This window comes from Catharus ustulatus, chromosome 27 (assembly GCF_009819885.2).
Source record: "Catharus ustulatus isolate bCatUst1 chromosome 27, bCatUst1.pri.v2, whole genome shotgun sequence".
Classification (NCBI taxonomy): Eukaryota; Metazoa; Chordata; class Aves; order Passeriformes; family Turdidae; genus Catharus; species Catharus ustulatus.
The window spans coordinates 9,990-34,777 of NC_046247.1; the positions used below are offsets into that span (position 1 = coordinate 9,990).

General features: G+C 43.2%; 2 protein-coding genes across 3 annotated transcripts; one reads left to right on the forward strand and one right to left on the reverse strand.

The window, feature by feature from the left end:
* Nucleotides 1-881: 881 nt before the first annotated feature.
* On the forward strand, nucleotides 882-13,467 carry VDAC3 (voltage dependent anion channel 3). 2 transcript variants are annotated; one of them, XM_033081211.1, is made up of 10 exons: nucleotides 882-964; nucleotides 2,714-2,785; nucleotides 3,880-3,929; nucleotides 5,023-5,025; nucleotides 7,938-8,090; nucleotides 9,146-9,198; nucleotides 10,475-10,702; nucleotides 11,583-11,733; nucleotides 12,605-12,662; nucleotides 12,916-13,467. In XM_033081211.1, exons 1-10 carry the CDS (start codon nucleotides 913-915, stop codon nucleotides 13,005-13,007), a joined length of 912 nt encoding a protein of 303 aa, XP_032937102.1. In that variant the 5' UTR covers nucleotides 882-912; the 3' UTR covers nucleotides 13,008-13,467. The 2 variants fall into 2 exon arrangements, with proteins under 2 accessions (XP_032937102.1, XP_032937103.1); XM_033081212.1 differs by lacking the exon at nucleotides 5,023-5,025.
* IKBKB (inhibitor of nuclear factor kappa B kinase subunit beta) lies at nucleotides 13,212-24,766 on the reverse strand. The gene is made up of 21 exons (XM_033081209.1): nucleotides 24,625-24,766; nucleotides 24,458-24,552; nucleotides 23,629-23,746; nucleotides 22,827-22,896; nucleotides 22,315-22,403; nucleotides 21,115-21,204; nucleotides 20,634-20,758; nucleotides 20,210-20,317; nucleotides 19,775-19,904; nucleotides 19,122-19,316; nucleotides 18,756-18,870; nucleotides 18,282-18,405; nucleotides 17,877-18,028; nucleotides 17,703-17,764; nucleotides 17,142-17,251; nucleotides 16,831-16,880; nucleotides 16,231-16,330; nucleotides 15,899-16,046; nucleotides 15,569-15,696; nucleotides 14,747-14,837; nucleotides 13,212-14,216 (listed from the first exon to the last, which is right to left on the reverse strand). The coding sequence occupies exons 1-21, from the start codon at nucleotides 24,727-24,729 to the stop codon at nucleotides 14,148-14,150; spliced, it is 2,274 nt and encodes a 757-aa protein (XP_032937100.1). The 5' UTR covers nucleotides 24,730-24,766; the 3' UTR covers nucleotides 13,212-14,147.
* Nucleotides 24,767-24,788: the final 22 nt, after the last annotated feature.

A 24,788-nucleotide genomic window follows, 5' to 3' on the forward strand; every position in this document is an offset into this window, starting at 1 on the left:
CCGGAAGACTGCTTTGTCTTGGGCCTTGAGATGGAATTTGTTTGCTTTGCAGTCTCTCTGCATAATGTTGTGCATTCATCTATGTGCAAAAAAAAAAAAAAAAAAAACCAGCTTAAGAGAGCTTGCTTGTTTTTTGTGAACTATGCAAGTGTACATTGTGTCTTTTTTTCTCTCCTTTCCCTCTTTGCTCTCTAGATCTGTTGACTGGCTTTTCTTTTAGACTTGTAACTAGACTGCAAGATTTTTGATAATCATGGGAGGCAATAGCTGTGAACCTTGTCACAGGGAATCTGCATAACTGGGCATGTACTATAGTCTTGCTTGGGTGCATAGACAATCTTATTTATGTGCAGAATAACAGCTGGCCTTTGTCAATGATACTTCCTGCACCATTCTGTCAGTATTTGGTTTTGTCCCAGTTACCAAGTCTTGCCTTAGGATTGGGTGGGCCTTCCTTTGATTCAGGGCTTACCGGGGCCTTAAGGGGTTTGTCTGTGCAGAAGTTCCAAACGGGGCTGACAATGAGTTAAGGAGGTTTTTTGGTAAGGTAGATGAAGGTTTTGCGAGAACCTTTAGTGCACCCGCTGGAGTCTCATACCGACTCCGACAGGCTGGGTGAGGCAGGGCTGCCCTGTAGCTCCGTGGGAGCGGAGCCTGCGGCACTGAATACCGCCGCAGGCCTCCTCCATCCCTTCGAAGGACAACTTGTAGCGACCGCCGAGAGCGGAGGCGGCTCCGGCTGCAGCGCTGCCTTTCGTGGCGCCGGCAGGAGGCCGGGGCGCGCGCCGGGGCGCGCTCCCGCGACGCCGCCACGCCTTGACCGCGCGCGGGGCGGAGCGGGGCCGCGCGGCGGCAGCCAGCCCAGGTGGGCGGGGCCGGAGCCGAGGCGCGTGCGCAGCGGTGGCGCCGCGCATGCGGACAGGGGGCCGCCGAGAGCCGTACCCGGGAGCAGCGCGGGCGGCAGGTAACGCTGGGGCCGCGGAGGGGGCCGGGGCCGCGGCGGGCCGGGTGGGGTCGGGTCCCGCGCCGCTGTCCGGCTGGAGCTCAGTGCTGTCCTCTGGGCCTCAGCGAGGGCGAGGCGGGCGTCCCCGAGTCACCTTGTCGCTGCGCGGCTGGGCTAGAGGCCCGAGGGGACGCCGGCCGCTCGCTCCGGCGGCAAATCCTCGTCCTCAGGGCGACTGGCTGCCGAAAGGGCAGCCCCAGGACGCGGGCCGGCTCTGTCTCTGAGACCGGGCGACCGGAGGTCTTGCTAACCGCCTCCGGTTTCTCGGTTGGGAGGCACGAACTTGTGGGGCGGCTCCGACCGAGTGTTCCCACGGCGCCGGCATTTTGCCAGGGAGAGGAAGAGGCGCCGGAGCGCGCCCGCTCCGTTACCCGTTGCGTAACGCGGGCGGTGCCGGGGCGGGTGCGGCGCTCGCGCTCCCGGGGCCGCAAAGCCGCCGCCCCTCCGTCTCCGCCGTCAAAGGTGCGGATCATGATAATGCAGCGTTCTGTAATGTTTCCGTGAGGTACAGATCCTCTAAACCCACAGGTATGTATAGAACCGTAGAATATCCTGAATTGGAAGGAATCCGCAAGGACCACCGAGCCTGTGTACTGATAGATACATACTGCGGTTTAGTTATCAAGTCACTGCACAAAGAGCGTTTATATACTATGCTATGTAAAATTGCCCAGGTGCTTGATTTTAGGAAGGGCTGGCTGTCTGCAAGCACGACAGTAGTGTTGCATTCACGACAGAGAAATTAAGTACACCAGTAAGCAACTAAAATGGTGGAAGACAAGTGATAACTCAAGTACTTCCATATGTTTTGTTCATATCATTGCTTTTAAGATTAGTCTTTCAGTTTGGTATAAATAAATGGGAGATCAGAGATTTCTGGTGTTGGGTGTTGTAGAGAAGAGTATGAACAAATGTATCAGCAGCAGGTATGGCAAAGAATTGCTCTTAAATGAAAGGAACATCTTTGATAGCTCTTCTCTTTGGGAGCAGGCGTGCCTTTACATTTATGCAAACTTAGTTTAGAAAACAGAAGATGTTTTCCACTGGGAAAGAGTTTGTCTACTTCTTTCCTGCAGACTGTCTGACGCAAAATCCCTAAATTTTGGTAACTAACAAAACGTATCATCTACGCTGTGATATTACGTGTCCATCCCTTTGAGCTTTGTCCTCCGACATAGTTGCAACAGTATTAGGAAATGTACCCCTATGAGCAAATTTAGTTTTTGCTGCTCGGTGTGAGCAGTGCAGAAATACATCCCTGAAAAAGCTTTCTATGAAGTCATGAGTGCAGGTGGAAGTGACAGCTTCTTTCCTTTGGAATTGTTAACTATTGATCTCATTTACCACTTGAGGTCCCTTTCAGAATGGGTCTCATCAAAAAAGCAATGTTTCCTCGTTATCAGAACAGCAGTAAGGCTCCCCTGAGTTCCTTCTGCAGTGTAAGAGTGTGAGACCAGCATATGTAGTTGAATGTAACAGCTGGGGTTTGGTGATTCTAAATAATGGATTGGCTTTCATAAACTCTTTGAATCCAAGCTTATTTCTGACAAAGCAAGGATGACTTTGATGAACGTTCTTCGTAGATCTGACAGTTCCGTATTGGTGACGTACTTGGAGACTATTAATCATAGATATTTATTAATGCTTTGGATATAGTTTGGATTTTATGCTGTTACAGCTAAGATTCTTACAGCTTCCCGTACATTTCAGATCCAATGGCTGTCCCACCGTCATACAGTGACTTGGGAAAGTCTGCCAGGGATGTTTTCAACAAGGGATATGGTAAGTAAGATGAGGATGGTTTGATCACCTTTCATATTTTTTTCTTAGGTATCTTGAAAATGCCAGTAAGAACATGAGTACATCAGAGACTCCCTAATACCTTATAGGAGAAAATCAGCAGAGCCCTGGAGCATCTAGCCCCTTCTGATTCTGAACTTTGGACACATGTGTTATGAAAGTACTGCAGTGGCAAAGAGTTTGAGGAGAAAGTTACAAGTTTGACCTTGATATGCACTCCATAACAGTCTTTTTAACCTTCTGATTTTTCTATTTAGAGTTATTACATCAGGGATACTGATGTAGATTGCTGTAGGAGACCATATGTGGCAATAAACAGATTCCTGAGGCAGATTGATCTTTATGTTACTCAAAATAGCCTATTGTTAAAGCTGGAGTGCAAATATTTTCACAGTATTTGCATTTGTCCCTTTTCTGGAAACTACTAGAAAGTGTTGATTTTTTTCTATCTGATTCTGTGTGCAATAAAGATTTCATTTGTATCCTAAATCCATATGCTACATAAAACTTACATGCGCTGTGGTCTGGTCTCTCCCACCCTGGAGTTCAGGCTTTGCTGAAAATCAATTCAAGTTCCCTGCTTCAGTGTCAGTTACTTCAAGCTTTTTTACCTAGTGCAAGGGCCAGATATTTCCCTAGTTTCAGAGCAGACAGTAAAGGAAGAAAGGAATAGCACTTCTGTATATGGTGCTCATTGAAGTAAGTTGAAACATACGTTTTTCGGAGTAGAGGAAAAGAAAAATTTCCCACCCTGCAATCAGAAATAAAATCAGAAGAGATGGTTAACTATATCGATGAGTCCTAGACTGGAGGTAGCTTACAGAAGGTGGAGTTACTTGATGATTGGTGTCTGTTATGACTGTAAATGACAAGGCTACTTACTTTAAGTTGTCAAAATTCCTTCAATCATTCTTCTCATAATCCTTGTAACCCTCAGTATGATCAACTACTGTTTAAACATGAAAATAGACTGTTTCAGGCCAGTGTACCCTACTTGGCATACTTTGGCTATGTTGAAAATAAGCCTTGTTTGTCTCTTTCAGTGAGACAGGCACTGTGTGCTCTTTTATTTTCAGGATTTGGAATGGTCAAGTTAGAGGTGAAGACCAAGTCTTCCACTGGGGTGGTAAGTATTGGGGGCTTTCAACATCAGCAGCATAGCAACGGAAGGACAAATTCCTGAACTGGTAACAAGTATTAACTTGCTAGCAGGTGTTGCTTCTCTCTTTAATTTCGCATTTTAAAACTCATAGCTGACTGAGATATTTCTGCAGTAGTATGTAGCTGATGTAGCAGTACTTCTTTTCCTGTGGCATACAAGAATTTTTACATGCCTTGTTGTTACTTTCCTCCCTGTTCCACTGACGCATCTGAAACATGAGTTTCTTCACCTTACGAAGCTCTCATTTCTACTTAACAAATGCAGTTGAGTTCCCTGCTATTACTAGTTTTCATAGGACTTTTAGTCCAGAGAGACTTTTATCCAAAAGGTCAAGGGACAAATAAGCACCAGAGTTTAACTTAACTTGGTTTTCACTCATTTCTGCTGTGCTTAAAACTCAAGATGTAATTAAAACTGAGAATAGTCCTTCTGCAGCACCCTATATGTAGAATTTGAGAGCTTAAGTAAGGTTTAACATTCCAAGTAACAAGAATATTCTGTGATCCCCATTTTAATGATGGAGAAGTAGAGCTTCCTCGCCATTTCACAGGAGGGGTGGCAAAACCAGGAATCTAGGTGTAATAATTTTGATCTTTAACCACAGGCATATATTATTTACTAGATAATATTTTTCTTACGCTGACTCTGAATTCTGCACGTCTTACTGCTCAATGCTGTTCTGATTGGTAAGACGTGGTGCTTTTAAGCCTTTGTGATCGTATTTTCCTGAGCTCCCGCCTTTTCTTGCATTCCTGTCGTGCAACTGGTGTCTTTACTTTTGTATTACTGTATTCTGTCTCAATTGAGCTTTAGATGATAACTTGCATTGTGTACCAGGAATGTGTGGGCACGAGGAACTGTGTGGTGTCCCTACTGTGGCTCCCTCTGCTTATTGACATCTCTTGATAGGCAGTTTTCCTGGCTGGAAGTTTTGATTCTCAAATAATACGCTAATGAGTTATGCTGTCTTCTGATTGTGATGGAACATGAACAACTGTATTAATTTCTAAAATGGGCTTTTTCTTTTCCATGCAATATTCTTTGGATGTTTTTCCAGTTGGTAAGAATAGTGACTGTTTTGACATGTTGGCTCTTTATTGCTTTGTCTGACAAGGCTTTCTGTGCTGCATACTAACTAATTAGTAAACTGTTGAATTGTTTTTAGTTGTGTTGCTATTCGCATTGTACAGTGTGTCCATAGCTCTAGATCTGCCGTATGATCCATGTGCGTAAAGCCATTTGCAATCTTTGTCCAACAGTTCACACCGAGAACACTGTAAAAACAGCGAGTGGGAAAACAAGATAGATATGGTATTGGTACAGTTGTCTGTTGCTTCAGGTTTTGAGCTTGTTAGTGTTTCTGATGAGGATTCTGATGCAACAAAATAGAATTTTGGGGATGGAGATGAAGTTAGGAACAAAGCATGAGATCTAATTCATGCAAAGATACTCATAGTACCTCTGATTGTTATGACACAAACATTTGGGTGTTTTCCCATGGACTTGGAAAACAACGGTGATACCTGTAGACTTAGAGAACCATAATGATCGTGTCTATTGATTAAAACTGCTTCATGGATTGCAAGTGGTTTTGCCTGCTAAATGCATGGCATTCCTGTAGATGCCAGCCACCATAAACTAGAAGGACAATGAGAAACTACGCTTAACTGCTGATGCAGTCTGGCGTGTGACGTGGAGCCAGAATGAGTTTGATTCTTCAGCCACAAAAAGGTCAAGAAATTATGGAGAGATGTTCCAGTTTTCACAGATAAAGACTGATGGCAGCAGACTTCTGTCTCTGTGGCAATCTGCTTCCAGAACCAGATTGAGTTCTTGACGCCTGACAGAATGCTTTGGCTTTTGATCTATATGACAGTGCAGGGTTTTTTATTTCCTTTGGCTTTGAGACAAGTTTTAAGGTCTGTCCTTTGCTTGATCTGAGAAAAAAACCAAACTTTTTTAATCAGTTACCTGTTCCAAGATTAGAAGAAAGTTACATCTGAATTCTGATGCAGGTTTGAGATGTCTTTACAGTGAATTTGTGGAAGTCATGTAAGAACGCTGCATAGCAATTATGTCCTATAGTAGTCTTAACACATCCTGACTTCTGTCACATGTTTTTGTTAGCTGGCTAGATGTGTTTTAACTGCTGTGCTGTTGCAGTAGTGCATTAGCTGAAGTGTCCCCCTCCTGCCCCAGCAGCATCCCTCACTGCCCCAAGCTGCGTGTAAGGAATGTGACCTGGCTTCCTAGCACTTCGCAACCATTTAAAGGCAGTCTTTGTATCCTTGTGTGCTCTGCAAAGTCCAGAATTGTGAAAATAAAGTACATCCAGGAATACAATCCTGGAATCAGAAGGATGTGGAAAGTCAGGGTTCCAAAGCTTGGGTATGTTGGGAATGGATCCCGCTGTCACTTAAGCACTGTATCTTTCAATATTTAAACTTTAAGAGAGACAAAACTTGTAAATGTAGTGACAGATTATTTATCTTCCTTCAAGGGAAATGTTTGAGAGATGAGGATAATAAATGAGAGCAGTTCTCAGATGCTTCTTAAAACCTTGCTCCTCACACACCTTGAGCTTACTACTGTGGCAATATGCCTGTCCACTGCTTAATAACTCAGCTGTGCATGAAACACTGAGTAGGCTATCTCTTGAGCTGTTCCAGGAGAGATGTACACTGAGACTTCAAGTCCACTAAGTAACGGGAAGCTCTCATTTGTGGAGGACTGACCGAATAGCATATTAAAAAATCCATGTTATACAAAATTTAAAGCTGTTGCTTCCATTACACTACTCAGTGAAGGACCAGAGACATGTCAAGGTGATGGGGTCAGGTTACTTTCTGATACTGTAAAGGAGAAAAGGTGTACAATTTGAAGGTGCCATATGAAGAGTGACTTAGTTTCTGGAGTTACTGGCTGAGGTAATGAAAAAGAAGTTGTAAGGGAAAGTACTAATATCATTACCAGAGTATATGAAGAATATAAATGACAATGGCATAAATGCTACAGGGAACCACAATGTTAGGGTGCAGTAGTCGGTATGAGAAGCACTGGTTCTCCAGAAAATGTTTTCACTGCTGAGACATGGCGGGGGGAAATTATTACAATGAAGAAAAGCACAAGATGTTTGGAGAAATGTGAGGAAAAACTCCTTTTTTCTTTTTGCTATTCATCTAACAGTGTAACTTGTAGTATTGCTTTTATTAAGGGGGTGCAGATTTCCAGGACTCCAACAGGTGCTTTTTCATTCACAATTGGGACAGTACTAGTAAGATGGTAAAGAGAACTAGAGGCGATTATGAAAAAAAATCCAGGAACATATATAGAGCTTTGTATCCCAAGCAAGTATCTTTTTATATCTGGGTATGGAGTCATGTGAGGGTGCAGAGCAAATTGTGGTATGTTCAAATAACTGGCACTTTGGTAATGAAAGTCAGAAAAAGGATTTTTTGATGGATAAGCTTGGGAAAAAGTGTGGTAAAGTTAAGATGGGGGAGCAAATAAGCAAACTCCCACAGTGAAAAGTAAATGAAGGTATTGGGTCTTTGTGTAATATGGCTTTTGGCAACTTAGGCAAGTTCCAAAGCTCTATCAGTACACCTCAATAAAAGAAATATTCAGAACAGAGATGCCAGAAGGAGTAGCATGTTGTGATGCAAAAGAAATAATTTTATGTGGGGGGTAAGGAAGAGGAGGAGGATGATTTTGAGGGTTCTTCCAAAAGGCCTGAGGGTATGAGTGCTGGCACTTGACAAGTGGAAAAATTGAATTTAATTAAATACAAAGTGTGGTGAAACTCATGACGCTGTGATTAGCTCACTTGATTAGAGCATGGTGCTAATAATGTCAGGGTTGCGGGTTTGATTTCTATATGGGCCATTCACATAAGAATTGGACTTGATGATCCTTCTGGGTCCCTTCCAACTCAGACTGTTTAGTGATTCTGTGATATTGTGCTCTTGACAGGAATTCACCACAGTCGGTTCTTCCAACACGGACACAGGCAAGGCTTCAGGCAGTCTAGAGACCAAATATAAGGTCAAAGACCAGGGACTGACATTCATCCAGAAGTGGAACACAGATAACACACTGGGAACAGAAATTTCTGTTGAGAATCAGGTAAGATCAAATAGATACTTTGGAAATGTTTCTGCAAATGGTATGAGATGGTATTGAGTTGAACAGAAAACATTGGAGAATTAAAATTGCACGAAAGTATCTGGAGTATTAAAAAAAATTATATGTATTTGCAGAACATGCAGGCTGGGAGTGGGGGTGCTGGCATTTCCAGAGCCATGTGCTGCTAGTAATGATTAGGGGTACAGGTACTGCAGTTGCAGGTGTGGGGAATTACCTAGCTGGTTGAATGAGCCTAACTACGTAGAACTGTCACTGCTGCAGTCAGGCAGGGAAACCAAACACAGGTCTTGTAATTTTAAATGCTTTAATGTATAAGCACTCAAGTTTGGCTGCCTTGAGATTGAATATATTTTGTAAGGTTGAAGAGAAAGATGAGTGCTGCTTGGCACTGCTTGCACAAAGGGCTGCTCTCAAAACACAGTTCTTTTTGACGTTAATAGGTTTATGTCTTTCACTTAATGCCTCGAGTATAAAATAATGATGCCAAAGATAGTAAAAATTCTGTGGTGCCGTCTGCCATGTGTGGGCATTCATGTTTGTACTTTTACCTGTGCTTTAAAATGGAAAATGCTGTCTAGGTAACAACAGAGGTGAGGGAAAATGAGATAGGTATGTGCTTTGGCCTGTGAAGAAGTACTGTCTCTTAACAGAATATCTGTAGATTTTGAGAGAGATTTTTGAGCTACTGTATGGACTGTTTGAACTATAAAGAATAAGTAAACATGAAGTGAGTAGTGTTCTTTCTGTCATTATTCTGTGAATAATTTTCTTGTTGTCAGCACTAGATGTTTCATCTTCCCATATGTAAAAACATACCTACAAAGTCTGTGCTGTTAAAGGACTTCATTGTGGGAAGAAAAAGTCCTATTTTAATCCTTCATCATGCACCATCTTCAGATTTTGTTGTAAATAATGAGAGAGACATTGTGGTTGTATCTTTTTTTCTCTTTAGAGATGAAGTAGTGTTCTAGTAGTGGAATATAGCAAATTATGTTTCAACTGATTTTTGAGCAACTGTCTATTTTTCTTTGCAGTTGGTTGCAGGGTTGAAGCTGGCTATTGACACTACATTTGTACCAAACACAGGGTAAGCATTTTCTATTACCTTTATCTAAGGAATTCTGGAATTTCCCATAACTTCTAAATCTTCTTACTCTGCTCATTGTGTAAAAGCTCAGCATTTATTGGAGAAGGTTTTGCAGGCAGTGGATAATACTTAAATCAGAAGGACAAGCTCTGCTTGAAAGCATTCTTCAGCTTTTTGGCCAGTGGCAAATTTATTGTTTTGCAGCAAGTACTAGATCTCTCAGCTGTCCCCTTAAACAACTAGGTCTCCATGGTGTTGACAATCCTAAGGCTGTCAACTCAGTAAAACAATTTTTTTTTTTTATGCGTTTGGCCAGATGTCTGTGCACAGTTGAGTGAGGAGGTAGAATGGGCAGTGGAACAGCACTTAGCTGTCTTTCTCAATTCTCATGTACTTAAATTTGGTAAGTAGTAGAGCAAAGGAGGGGTGTTTATGTTTGAATAATGCAAAAAGAGATTGAGACTGCTCTGCAAGTAACGATTGACATTACTTTATTGTTGGAGAGAGCCTGTCAGAAGAATCTTGAGTTTGAAATACTGCTTGGATATGAGGAATTAGAAGCTAAGTCAAAAATGAGACCCCAGGCCTAGGTGTGAGCGACAGGCAGCACAAGTGTTCTGCTGTGTCTTGAGTGAAAGAGAAAGGAGGTTGGGGAGAGAATTAAAGAGGCGGTAAAGTTTTGTCATAGTTGAGTTTCAATTGGTAGCAAAATCAACAGAGACACGCATTGGAGAGAGGAAGAGGTATCACAAGAGAGACAGAAAAAGGCAGACTAAGTGGATGATGTCTGGAGGATGAAGAAACATGTTTTCGGTAGAGGAGACTGGTACCCACCAGTGAAGAAGGGAAAGCAAGCACAGCACAAGGAAGCAACACTGGAGAGAACCAAACAGAAAAATTAATTTAAAGACTGCTGTTGCTGCAGGTTTATGGATGCTCCTGAAAGAAACTGATGTTGCCATGATGCATTACACTTGCTGAGAAGAAAAATTTGAAACCAGATGGGTTTTTAAAGCATTAGGGAGAAATGATTTTGTCTTTCTTGCTTCTTGAGGATTGTAGGGAGTTTGAGGTGGTAGGGAGAAAAGTGGTGCCGTGTGAATATACATAACACCATTATCCTTATCCAGTGCCCTCTTTGGCAGCAGTTGAGTTCTGCGTAGAGATTACAGTAGTTTCATTAACTGGCCTTAAGGGACGTACATATTGGAATAAAACTACTCGCATCACATACTTGTATACTAGTGTGGATAAAACTGTGTTTTTGTCTCTGCAGGAAGAAGAGTGGAAAGTTGAAGACCTCCTACAAAAGAGATTATATACATGTAGGCTGCAATGTAGACATTGATCTGTCTGGACCAACCCTTTATGGCTGGGCAGTGTTGGGCTTTGAAGGCTGGCTTGCTGGCTACCAGATGGCTTTTGATACAGCCAAGTATAAGACTACACAAAATAATTTTGCTTTGGGATATAAGGCAGGAGACTTTCAGCTGCACACTAATGTGTAAGTATTATCTGAGCCTAGACAAACATTCTCAGAGAGCCGAACTTTAGGAATAGTTAGCAGCAATGGCCTTAGGTCAAAGGTGGGTGAAGGGAAGGGTGTACTGACTTGTTTAAAATTAATTTATATCCTGTATTTTTATTTCCAGTGCAACTGGAATAGGGGCAATTTGCCAGCAATTGGCTGTCTTGATACCTCGTTTCAGAGTAATTTTGGGGCTTGTACATCTAATATGGTGATGTAAAGGCACTTTATGGTAATTTGTAATTAAAAGCTCTGAGCTTTAACTTCTCTTATGGCATGAGACAAAACTGCCTTCAATTAAACTCTACCTTCTCACATCAAACAGAAAGTTTCTCCCTCAGAGATGCCCAAGTTGAAGGAGAAAGTCATGTGTAGCATTGTGTTTGTTTCCAGCTGTCATCACTGCATAGCTCTAGTCTTGGCATTCAGATGGCCTGAGATGCTTTTAGGATGGTGTATTTAAACAATTGTAATGCAACAGCATTGTTTTCAGTCTTCTCATTCCAGTAACTGAAGTCTCCTTTATGTGTTACTGTACACTGGCTTACTTGAGACAGACCGCCAGGTTATCTGGGTGGGTTGTTGTGTTTTTGTTTTGTCAGAACTGCACACTATAGGTCTCTGGCTGTTGGAAAGTCTTGCTCAATTCTGCAAGCAAAACATGTTTTGTGTAAAAAAAAAATAGGAGCAGGAGTCTGCCAGCTCCACCTAGAAAAGTAGTGAGCCTGTGTTCAGGGATGTATTGGATCTCTTGGTTCATTCTGGGAGATAATGATCAAATGATTATGGGGAAGGGTTAATCTAAATAGTTACTAAACAAGGCAAGGCTTGACACACTTGCATCTATTACAAACAGGAATGATGGCACTGAGTTTGGTGGGTCTATTTATCAGAAGGTTAATGATAACATTGAGACATCAGTCAATCTTGCATGGACTGCCGGCAGTAACAACACACGTTTTGGTATTGCTGCAAAATACCAAATGGATGAGAAGACTTCCATTGTGGTAAGAATTTTATTAGAGAAATGAGTGTTTCAAGCTCCCCTAAATACTGAAAATTTGTGTTAAGAAGCAGTTACTTTAACTGGTTACTGTGGAAGTACGGTGCATTGCAAACTGTGGCTTCTATTGTGGTTCAAAGTTGAATTGGGGCCTCACACATCATATTTGTGAAATTATGGGAGAAAATAAGAATTTTGTCCATAGTGAAATAGTCTTACTAGTGTGCTTGGAATAGTGTGCTAGTGTGGTGCAAAGTGTATTTTAAGAGGTAACAAAAGGACACAGTGTCCTTTTAATTCTTAAATCCATAATGTGAAGTCATATTATAGTTAAAATGGTGGAAGTTCAGCTGAACTTACAGCCAGAATTCTCCTGACAGTAAGTTAACCCTTGAAAGTCAGCTGATGTGTATGTTTTAATACTAAGAACTGATACAGCAAGCATTTATGTTTCAAAACAACAATTAATTCCTGGATCAATGAACCAAAATTAAAGATGATCAATACTATTGTGAAGAGCTGAAAACACTAATGCAAAACAGGGATTGCATATTCATGTGTTTCTAGCTCATTGGAAGAAAAAATCATTCCTGAGTGATATGAACAAGACAGGCTCTGAGGGATTGTAATAAGTAGCTCTTTAACAGATACAAAGACATACTAGAGGAGGCAGTGATGAACAGCATGGCATTTTGCTTAAGCTGGAACCTCCCTAGAAAGGAAAAAGATTGGAATATGTTTCTAATAAGAGACTGGTCTACAAGTAGCTGAAGAGCATAAATGCATAAAGCCACCTTCTCAGGGCACTGGGACACTTCTGTATGAATACTTAAAACACAGTTTATAAATACTGTGATTTTTTTATTTTCTTGTAGGCTAAAGTGAACAATGCCAGCCTCATTGGAATTGGTTACGCTCAGACCCTCCGACCTGGTACGTAATTCTCACTGGTAGCGTCAAATAGTATTAAGTACTACAGTGTGGTTTAATCCACTGTCATCTTAAGAACAGAACAGATGAACAAAGGAGCTAGAAGTCTTTATTAAGATTAAGAGAACTAAAGGATGTCTATGTATGCAAGTTCCTGTGGCAACTAGGCCACATTAGTGAGGTCAAGTACCTGAGGGGGGGAGACCACTCTACAGGGAGCTCGGTGTATGATGATTCTCATGACTTGCTTTTGTAGGTGTAAAGCTGACCCTCTCAGGCTTGATTGACGGCAAGAATTTCAGTGCTGGAGGTCACAAAATTGGGCTGGGATTTGAGCTGGAAGCTTAACACAGCTTTAAGTAAAACAACTGGTGGTGCTCTGAAAGATGAAGGAAAAGTGTACCCGGTGCATTTCAGCCTTAATACTACTCTGAAATGTGAAGAAGTGTGAACTTTCTACTCTTCCCAAGAATGACTTTAACCCAATGCTGAAGTCCAGAGTGTGCCAGCACAACAAAGGAAGACACTTGAAGGCATGCATGGAAGTTGTGATGTTTGTGCCACATTTCAGTTTCCTGTATTTTAAATCTGTTCCAAAAAAACCCCAAAACAAACAAACCCACAAAAAACCCCCAAAAAACAAACAAACAAAAAACCCCCACAAAAACAGAAGAAAATCTGACCTCTCCCCATTATTGTATTACATTTTGCATGTCCTATACTTCACAGGCTTTTATAAAAGGAGGTGCTGTAGTGGAAGTTTGGGGTTACATCAGAATGAAATAAATTGGTCACAGTCAGAACATAAGGTTGGTGTGTGTTCCATCCAGCTGGGTTTCTTGGTCTTTTTGTGCAACTTTAAGCACGGTTGATAGATAATCTGCAGATGTTCTGTTACAGAATACCTGTACACTGAAGATTTTCTTCTCCTGTGGTTTCTAGGATAACATTCTTACACCTCTCATGTTTTAGAGACCTGCACAGTGAAAGCAGCTTTTTCCATTATGTTATTGAGGGCATCAAAAAGAGCAAACCAAAAGTTTACACGTTTTAGATAATTTCGTTCCCATAGAGGAAACAAGTATTAGGTAAGTACAACCATTACACTTAAAGAAAAAAAGTGCAAATCAGCAAAGTTAAGAAATTAAGTTCACAGTTCAGTAGAAAGGTAACATCTACCACTGACTGGGTACATGTTCTTGTCCATTGTTCATGAGAAAGCCTAAAATGCAGCAAAATAGCCACAGGTGAGGCCTAAGGGAAGATATATCAGGATAGAGTATCTGCTGTCTTAAGGCACAACTAACATTTTCCAAGCAGCATCTTTGTGAAAAAGTGTCTGAGAAGTGGATACTAAAAGCTAGGTTGTATGTATCACATAAGCAGTTGGTGACAGTAGAAGGCAGTTGATGTTCCCTTCTGAGAGGCAGCAGCTTTTCACAGTTGGCTTCCCAAAGTAGCATGGCTTCAGAGGCAACCAAAGTGATTTTACATCTGGGTTTGTTCTGGACTGTTTGTTTCTTCTACCTGAAGCTGCAGCCAGCTCCAGTCTAGAGCCTAGAGAATAAATGAAGTTCAACACTAGCTTACAGTTGAGCTTTCTCTAGAATAAAGGGGAAGCATGCTAAGAGTTTTAAAAAATTTACTGTGACCAAGCTGGTCAGTCATTTCATGATGAGCTGTGTGACTGCTGTCAAGACTTACCCTACTTACACTCTTCAGTATTTCACTCTCTTTAAAATTCTGCATCATTTAACATCCCTGCCCACCACTGTACTGCCACCCAATCGCCCCAAATTTGCATGGAGTTTTCAACATTATTTTCTACAACAGCTAAGTGCTTTGCCCCTCTTTTACTGTTCAGTGCAACAAGTTCCCAGTACACGGCTCCCAGTCCCGACAAGCAGAGTATGTCAGTCAGCAGCTTGTGAGGGAATAGGTGTTTCCTATCTTGCACTCTACTCTCCCCTTGTCCAAGAGTAAACTGGAGATTTCAATTAGCTGTATTAGTGGTGGCAAAGTTGCACGAGCAGAACTTTGAAGCCATGCCCTTCTCCAGTCAACTTACAGAAGAATGAATACATTACCAAGAAACTCTGCTCTTGATCCTTCATTGTGTCATGCATCACGTTTTCTAGCTGGTTACAAAGTTTCCGAGATTCCAGCAGTAGCTCCTCACTGAAGGAGACAATTATTACACTATTAATTTCTATGGCAATTTAAAGAGATCCTGCCTCTATCATTAAGAAGTATTTCTGGTAGATACTCTGCAAAACACCAGTGTTGGTCAGGTCATAGACTTAAAATTCATACTGCAACTTGAAAAGTTGGTGCCAACCCTTGATTTATTGGACAGGGGAAAGGAAATATATCCCAAGATGGGATTGGGTTCTTATTAGGTGGAACCACTGTTGCTAGAGAAAAAGCTCAGAATAGCCTATAAACTTAAGGATGGGACAACATGCAAATAAACAAACCAATGTCTCTCATTCCAGGTGGTGACTCAGTTTCTTTAAGCAACTCAGAACTACACATGCTTGGTTACAACAGTCTCCTCAAATGATACAGCTTGACTACTATGACCTTACATGACAGTGCTTCAACAGTTCTTGCTGGCAGTGTACTTCCAAGTAAGCCCACCCATCTCAGATTTAAGGAAGAAAACCAAAAAACCATCTTTATTACTGAGGCAAGGGGAAGTGAAGCTATACATCATTCCTCATTTTTCATAAGGAAGTTCTGCAAGCTGCAGGAAATCTAACTACTAAGTAAACCAAAACTGCTGATGATGTAAGCTGAACACAAAGTGTGAAATACGAGAAACCCTGTGTGCCATTATTTCACAAAGCAGGAAGCCCAGCTTTGTAGTGCTGGCATGAACAGCTGAAGAACTCCAGACTTTGCCTCACCTTCTTCTTACAGATTCTGATAAATTATATGTTCCAGAAGGGACCTGCAGCGGCAGCTGACCCGAGCCACCAAGACGTGATATGTTCATGCTCTCTGGACTGCCAGTAACAGGACCACGTACTTTACTCTGAAGAAAACACAGAATATTCAGAGTGCAATATTTCCACTAGTTTTCAGCAGCCAGGAATATGAGACAACCTGGAACTTGGCTTTAATACTAATTCAAACTAAAGAAAAGAACCATAGGACATACTCAATTTACTATTATTTCAGTAACCTGTTCTACACACCATATTCTTGGGTTAAAGTGGAGTTCTTATTTTACTTACACAAGCAATTTTCAGCAAGTTCCACAGTTCTTTCTGTCGTTTCTCCTGAAGCCTAACAACTGTTTCCTCATCTTCACTCATCAGATTCATCACTTTCTCCACTTTGGGGAACAATTCCAAAGCCTTCTGTTTGCAAACTACGGTTTTGCTATTAAAAAAGAAAAAACTAATCAGATCATACATGGGCCACTGCAGTAAGAGAACATTTCTGAAGTTACTTATTTCCTGTAACACGCAGGGCAACATCTCCTTAGCTATATGCATTGAGTTTTAAATCTCCTCTTGCTGGGAAATGTCTTCTCTCAACTCTGAATAAAATCTACAAAGCTCACCTGAGCTGAGCATAAATGACTCGAACTTTTTTTTCAAAGGTCTGGATTGCCTGCAGGAGCAGTCGTACTATTTCCTGGCTGTCACCACTTGTCCTCTGATCTGGAATGAGAGTCAGTATTGCACAGAAAGGTAGGCTTATAGGACAGAGTAAGGAGTTTCTTAATGGTTTCAATCCTGAAACTGATCCAAAGTTCAGGATATGTGAGTTTGGGTGGAATGAATTACACTGAATTCTAGCCACCTTCTTCAAAATTTAAAGAACTTTTTGAAAAGGAGAGTTGGGGCTGTATCAAAGGAACAGCCATGTCCTTCCATCCTTCCTACACAGAAGCAGCAGCATATACTTGTGGCAACAGAAGAGAAGAGCTCTAGAGGAGTTTTGAGAACAGCTTACAAAGCACCAAGAAAGGAAGGCTGGCCTAGTGTGAAACTGACTCCCTGACTCCCCTCTCGAAAGAAAGGCAAGTCCAGGAGAATCCATGTGCTGCTAGTGTCTGGGCAGGGCCTAGAAGGCAGACAGTCTTCTTAGTCATCAGTACTACATCTCCAAACTTACTATCCGCACAAACAAGCTGACCTTGAGCTAAAGTGTCTTTTACCTCTTGGCTTCTCTCTCAGTCTTCGGTACAACTCTCTGGCTTGTTCTTCTCTAGAAGAAAAAAGCAGGGAAAAAAAAAAAGGATTTCCAAAGACTCAAAATTGAGAACAAATAGTTTGAGAACTCAAATCTTTTGTACACCTGTCTGCCATTTCAGACTAATGAGAGATGAGTCAAAAACCATCTTTAGTGTTAAAGTCCTCCCAGTCCCCCATAATTTGGGGTGGAAGAAACAGCCCTTTCATTGTCCTGTAGTGAGTAAGCTTAGCTAGAAACACTCCTGCATCTGAAGCTCAAGGTAGTTCAACTCACAAATCCTCCAGCGTTCCTCCTTGTTTACGACCTAGTGGGCTTCTCTGCAGGTCCACAATGTCTGTCTGCAGGGCCATCATCCTCTTCACTAACTGGTCCACATCATCCTCCTGAAAGCACGGCAGAACATAAGCAACAGAATAGTCTCATATGTAGAGACACTACCACTCACATTGGTTCTTCCTTTCTTATTCATATTTCTAAACACACCAGCAAGATGCAAAGAGCAGCCTTGGCCAAAGACAAATGAGAATGTGAGTCATTTCAATTCAAGGTAAAATTAGGTTGGTGCTCTTGACTAAAACAACTTCCAGGAAATTTTCGGGGTTTCCCCAAGATTTCCCTTTTTCCCCTAGGCCTTACAACAGAGTGAGCTTCATGTAGTACTAGTAATGGACAAAAATGGTGCCACGTGAACCAAAGCAATGTGAAATCTGGAACTGGTCCAGACACAAGGAGTTTGTATTTAAGGCAGGGACAATGAAGAAAAAGGGGGAGGAGAGAGATAATAAAAACAAGCTTCTTTTTCTTTATGATAAGCAGTTAGATTTAGAAACATACCCGCCCACAAAGTTCCACAGCTTGCTCCATCTCTTTCCAGGCAAACAGCAACTTCTCAGAAGCTACAGGAATCAAAGAAGAGTGACTGGTTTTCTCAGGTTCACAGAGAAAGAGGTAGATGTTTTTGTGAGGATAAAGGCATGAAAAGACCTGTTTGCCAGATGCTATACTCACCAATTCCAAATTCAATCTGCTCTTTATACTTTTCCAGATCAATTTGGATGCTTGTTTTAAAGAAGTCCAGTTTTGCTTTCAGCTGCTGAGAAAGGGAGGCCATAGAATTCTTCATCTTCGAGAGGGTACTATTGTAACGCAACAGATTCATCCTGCATGGACAAAAAGGTCCTATTAGAGTCCAAAACTAAAAATTCACCAGGCTTCCACTAACATCCAAAGTAGATACTTGAGCTAGCAGTGAGGACAAACGCAGTTGTGCCAAACGGCTAACTCTCAGCTTTTCATTAATTGCTAACAGCACCAATCATGGGCTTCCCCATTCCAACAGGGTTCCATTTCTGTCTTCCCTTTCATCAGAGCACAAAGACAGAGTTAAGTGTTCTAGAGAAACTGCCACCGTACATGGCTGCTCGCTGCCCCTGCTGAAGCCGGTTACAGTCCTCTTTCAGCATCCGGATTGTGTGCCAGATCTGACCCCACACTTTCCGCAACTGGAAAAAGTGAAGATTCTTCTTTGGATCCTGAACTGAAAACAGAGGAGGCAGGGGAAAGGGAAATGTACATATCACCATGAAGCACGAAAGTTGTGTTACCACAAAACTGACCAAAGCACTGCTCCTTTGAGGGGCATGCTACTGCTTACAAAGCCTAGAGCTGGATAATCCCTGTGCAGTTCCCCCAGTATATCAAAATCAAACACTTCCTTTTTTCAGTTATTCTGATAAATTGAATAAATGACAGTCCATTTTACTGCTTCTTCAGTCCCTATATGCAAAAGCTCCCTCTACTCCCTGTACATGACACAGACCACAGAACATGGACACTCCTCTCAACAGACCCCTCCCCTTCACATTCATGCCAGAGGGAAGTCCTTACGGATGCAGTCAACACTTTCTGGATGAGGACGCAAGGCCACCTGAGCCTCATAGGAAACCTTCTTGTTATCAAAGAGGAAGAGGAGGTCTGTGTCTGCAGCTGCAGTATCATTCACCTGCAGAAGACAAAAGACCCGACTAGGTTTCTCAGGAAAAGCAAACTCTGGTAATACCCTAAACAGAATAGTCCTCCTCAGCTAAACACACAACACCAAAGGCAATAGGGTGCCTACACTCCAATGCCTGTTAGGTCTGTGAGGATACCATGATAAAAGCACGCCACAACAGCAGGGAGTGCCATGGTCCCAAAATGAGAGCAGTGTATTCTGATTCACTCAAAAGCAAGAAAGGGAGTATGCAGACTCACCTTGCTATCACCTATATGTTTAGTGACCAACTTCTGAGAAAACAATGCAAGTCCTGCTTCCTGCAGTAGTTCCTGGTCCTGTTCTGGAATTCCTGTATCTGACTGAATCCTGGCCTTCACACTCTGCAGAGTCTCTTCCTCTGTCACAGGGTAGGTGTGCACAGTTCCCGTAACCATGTTCAAAACATGAAGCAACTACAAGAAGAGTAGCATGGCATGAGAAAGGCTGAAGATACATTGGTCATGCTGAGCAGTGATTGAAGGACTGAGACAATGACCACCAACAAACTGTTCAAAGCACTTGGCAGACTCAAGAAGTCACTTCACAGCTACTTCCTAACATTATGGCAGAGCTCTTGTCCTTCATCAGGTGGGAGAGAAGCCACATGGCAATTAAATAGCTTCAGCTGTAGAATCTTCTATCAGAATATGGAACTAAGCATGCACAGAAGCTATTCACTACTCCCAAGAAGCTCAGGGAGTATTTGTCCTCAAAGAAGCAAGAGGAAAGCGCCTGTCACTGTCAGGAGACAGCTCTACGAGTTTCTGCCTCACTCTTCCTCCTTAGTTTATGATTCAAGCCTCTCCTCTCATAGGCTACAGGCAACTACTCTCTAGAAAACTTTTCAGGGTCATACAGACCTACTGCTTACCTTCAAGTTCAAAATGTCATCCAAAGCTTTGAAACACCCATTGGGTCCATATATAGGATCTGTACCTCTCTGACGTGGGTGCCACATTAACATGAGTTGCAGCCATTTCTCCAGCCTCCCGGACAAAACACTGAGCAATAAAAACCAGAAGGAGATCAGAAGAGGTAAAAGTGCATTTCCAGTAACCATATGGCCTGTTCCATGTGGGAGGACTGACAAAACTCCCTTCTCCCTCCAACAGTCCACCTCTCCTCATCAAAAATGAGTATTTAGAAGGCAGAAACCAAGACTACATGAGTCTGACAAGTGACAGTAGTACTGCCTGTGTTATGCACTCAATTTATTCACAGATTAACACAGTAAGGCATATAATATAAACTTGGTCCTTTTGCAGAAGAATCAGTTTATCTCAGCACAGCAATTTCTAGTACTCACCTGTTTAGATTGTTCGGGCAGGGCAAACTGCTAGAAAACTTGACTTCTCCGGATAAATCTTCTGAAACAACAATATCCAGCTCGCTCTTCTGACGCACTTTTGTATGCCTAATGTAAGCAAGTGCAATGGTGAAATAATTGCCTGCCTTTTCCAGCCTGCATGTTAGTAGGCTCTTAAAGCTACTCCTGACAGATATAATACTGATGCCACTTTGGTTTCTGTTATCTGCCCTGCAGGAGTCAGCCCTTATCCCATAGGGAAAGTAACACGAATGCTGAACTTGCTCAAGTGCGTCAAACTCCTATGAAGGAGGTCAGTTTCCATAAGGGCAAGGAGCATAGGGATATTATCCTCAGAATCAAGGGACCACACTTCTACCTCCTGTAAACATGCCCACTCATCACCCAGCCACAGCTCACTCACCATTGCACTGGCTGCCAGTTGGGTAGGAATGGTCGGAAGCCGGTAATGCACTCAAAGGCAAGTGTGCCAAAGCTCCAGTAATCCACTGTCACCGTATACTTCTGCTGTTCCAGCAGCTCTGGAGCCTGATACAGTTTACACACATGAGACAAAGCCACCCAGCTCTTCACTTTCTCTATCCCTTAGCATCTCATTAACATTTGTACCAATGATTAAAGATATTACTGAACGGTGCCTCTCAATGCGCTTTAAGACCCTCTTGGAGGGAGCAGCACAGGTTACTGGCATTCCTGCTTATTTATAACAGAAGTAGATAGCAGAAAACCCAGTGTCAGCAAAAAAGCAGTCACATTTGCTAGCTTCAGCACCACAAACACACCCCATATCACTCAAGTACTTAATCCCAGCCCAAAGTTTGATAACAGTTAATCTATCCCACTAGAAAGCAGTAGCTGCTCTTCTAGCTGAATTCCTTCCTTACCAAGTACTGCAGAGTCCCAACAAAGGATGTGCATAGGCTACCCTGATCCAACTCCTTAGCATAACCAAGGTCAATGATTTTGTGTATTAACTGAAACATAACAGAGAACAAGAATGCTAGACTGAAGTCCTGTTAAAAGCACATCATACAACAGAATAAAAAGGGTCAGGTGTTCAAAGCTATGCAGGAAAAGTGTCAGTGAAGAGATAGAGGCAGAAATGGGAGGCTATTTGTCCTGGGGTGATGTTACGGTGCTTGTATCCCCAATCGCATGTTCTGTTTAAGTGAAGGTTTGTTTTGTCTGCTTATCAGCTGTCTCCCCTCCCCCATCGTCTGTGCTTAGGGGAGGCTAGGTTTGCTGGCTCTTGCTGGCTTTTGCTTTTGCTTGCTTGGCTTGCTGGCTTTGGCTTTGCTTGCTTTTGCTTATTAGCTAGTTTAGTTACGTAGTCCAATTTCTTTCCCTGGACTGTTTTTTTTTTGTTTTGTTTTGTTCTTTCTTTCTTTCTTTCCCTTTCTGAATACCATCTGAACCAGTTCTGGATCGGGACCTGGGAAACACCAAGGAACACTGAGAGTCTGCAATTTGTGATTTGCAGCAGTCATCTCCAGCACCGGAGACCGATAACTGGCCAACCACTCACAGGAGAGATCTTCTGAGTTTGTCATCCTCTCAGAGGGGTGAAAGAGTTTTTTTGTCATCTGGGGCTGTTCATTTTCTTTTCTTGTGTTGGGGAGTGTTTTGTTTGTTAAATAAACAGGTTTTTTCCACTTTTCCTCTGAGGAAATTCTTCCTGAACCCAGTGGTGGGGGGAGGAGTCGCGGGGGTTTTGTTTTCTGGGGGCTCCTTCCGGAGGTTTTCCCCAAATTTGCCCTAAACTAGGACACTACTGTAGATTCCTAAAACCATAATGAATTTGAAGGTGTTGTAGCACACTTAGCAGTTATGTGTCTAGCTCCTTCCCATCGTCGGTCAATCAGTACAGTCTGGTTCTTTCCTTAATAGTTGAAAGTCAAAATGTCAGAGGTGTTAGCAGATGTCTAATACAATGTCTCAGCTTTACACAGAATACTATTCATCCGAATAGTATTCAGTGACCTGAGACAGGCATTATCCTGGACTGAATGCTCTTGCAGAGGGACTGCATGAAGCACACACATGCTTACTTGTCGTGCAAGTAGAGACAACTACTTCCTGCTTACCCTCTGCTCTCCTTGCTGCAGCACAATGTTCTCTGGTTTCAAGTCTCTGTGGATGATCCTGTTCTCATGAAGGTATCTGAGAGCAGAAGCTGAGACACCGAAAAAGCCAGTTGTAAGAGCATAATTAAGAGTACCTAGCACAAACTCAGTAAGGATTCTGTTCTATCTAGTAATAAGCACGGCTTTCATATCAAACCTTGTACAACCAAAAGTACAATGAAACACTGAGTGTAAGGGGTAACGTCAGCATCCAGCATGATAGAACTTTGGATACAAGCTGAGTTCTCTCCTGGGTGTTCCCTCACATCCTCCCTGTAAAATGTAGTAATGCTGGCTAGCTTCCAGTAGGCAAGGACCTCCCCAGACTCCCAACACTTTTGGAAGGTGATCAAGATCATAAAAAGTCAGTCCGACATGGAGTCCCTAAGGTCACTACTGTATATTTGGAGAGTGGATTCAGGACTAAAAGGGTTTCCATAGCTCAGACAACTGAAGGTACTGCTACCACTTACCGATGTCAGATAATAAGATAAGAATAGCTTCTTCCCGCAAGCCACAGCAATTCTCCAGCTGGTTCAGGTACTGCAAGTAAGCAACAAAGAAGGTAAGTCTTTCCCTCCTCTATCCTGAGTGAGGCCCACAGCCCCACAAATTCTCAGGGATGCAAGAAGTTTCAGCAACAGCAATTAAATTCTCGAGAAGGACTGTGACCAGTGGTAGCAGCAATTACGACTCTGCGCCTTGATTTAATTGCACGGAGGATAAATGAGCAGACGAAAGAAGTCACTGTCATTCTCATCCTTCTATTTGTTCCAATCTATCTTTGCCATTTCCCCTGTGCCTGACAGTATTAACTCCAATCTGAGGCCTAAGGTCTGTGTTTTAGCTATGGATTATAGCAAAGGTCAGAAAAACCTTAGGATTAGAACTCTTATGTGTTATTTCTTCCTATGACAGACAGGATTCAATCACTTTCAGGAAGGGTACCACCTACAGATGCACCTACCCTACAATGGTCTTGGCCATACCCACATACTGTTGCACATCCCTTACGCTTGCCCTCATTCTTTATATGCAAGCTTCTCATGGTGTCACTTGCAACCAAAAAAATACAAAGCGTTTCACAAAGCACTTAAGTCTTCAAAAGCTGAACATAATATCAAGGACCAAGCCACCAACACTGGTTGATGCCACAAGTAGAATTAGGAAGCATCATGATGTGAAAGCAAGGGTTTTAAGGGAAAACTTCAGTGGAAAACCTAGGATCAGATTAGAAGCCGATCCATTCCTTGATTACCACCCCAGGAACTTCACCTTGCGGAGGTCTCCGCCTTGGCAGTACTCCATGGCCAACAATGGCAAGTCATTTGGTGCGAGCTTCTGCATCCCTTCAGGGACATCACGGGCAGCCACCACATTGGGATGGTTCAGTCTGTGGAACAAAAATTAGGCAAGTACATGTGATATTCTTCAACTGCTATACAGCATGCTCCCATGCTCACTGTCATCACTCAAAGTCCTACATGGTCATAAATCCGTTTAGAAACTGAATTAGTGAATTCTAAAGGTTTGCATCTTTCACGGATCTAGACTCATTCCAACTCCTGGCATTTCACATGCAAGACAGTGTGTTTCTTCAACATGTATGCATCATAGATCTGTCTAGAAGGTACGGCAACAAGCCTTGCAAAGGAGTGCAAGGGAGTCTGTTACCACCGTCCAGAAAAGACTCAAACTGCATTCAGATCGCAGCACCCGAAAATGTTAATCCAACACCCCAAGGGACTGCCTCAGCACAGACGTTAAGTCAGGCAAAGCAGCGGCTAAATAGCAGCTTGTCGTAGCGCCGAGGGCACGGCAGACGAGCCGAAGACGGCAGTGTGAGACCCAAGAGTCTCACGCAGCACAACGTGAGGTTTTCTTACGCGTGAACTTCCAGGCACTTGCCGCCGCAGGGGACCGGGCGCCTCCCGGAAGGGAATCCCTTGGCGGCCGGCGGCCGAACGCCTCTCGCACCATTTCCCTGAGCGCACCCGTCAGATCCGCGCTCCAGGGCCGTCTCCGCCAAGCGTCGCGGGGCACTGACGCGACACCGCGCAGCGACCCCTCCGCCTGGCCCGGCCGCACCGCCGCCCCGCCTCACCTCTTCATGATCTGTATTTCCAGAGCCCAGCGGTCGCGGTTGCGCGGGCTCAGCTCCTGCCGGCACTGCTTGATGGCTACCTGCTCGCCGGTTTCCTGTGGACACAGCAAGGGTTGGGCTGAGCGCGGGTCCCGAGCCGGGGCGCCGCGGGCCCGGCCGCCTCCTACCTTGTTGTGCCAGCGGATGACGTTGCCGAAACCGCCGGTGCCGAGGCGCTCCCGCATCTCCCAGGGCCCGCAGGTCAGCGCCTGCAGCGCGGGCGGCCGGCTCATGGCGGGCCCGGCTCCGCTCCGCGGGACTGCGCTTCCGGCTCCGGCGCGAGCGCCCGCCC

Coding starts and splice junctions, on each gene's coding strand:
- IKBKB (XM_033081209.1), bottom strand. CDS start 24,729: ATGAGCCGGCCGCCCGCGCTGCAGGCGCTGACCTGCGGGCCCTGGGAG. Junction 22,404..22,826: donor TATCTTATTATCTGACATCG/GTAAGTGGTAGC, acceptor TCGGTGTCTCAG/CTTCTGCTCTCAGATACCTT. Junction 18,029..18,281: donor CAGGGGCAGCGAGCAGCCAT/GTACGGTGGCAG, acceptor TTGTCCATGCAG/GATGAATCTGTTGCGTTACA.
- VDAC3 (XM_033081211.1), top strand. CDS start 913: ATGCGGACAGGGGGCCGCCGAGAGCCGTACCCGGGAGCAGCGCGGGCG. Junction 9,199..10,474: donor ACATTTGTACCAAACACAGG/GTAAGCATTTTC, acceptor TTGTCTCTGCAG/GAAGAAGAGTGGAAAGTTGA. Junction 10,703..11,582: donor TTTCAGCTGCACACTAATGT/GTAAGTATTATC, acceptor TATTACAAACAG/GAATGATGGCACTGAGTTTG.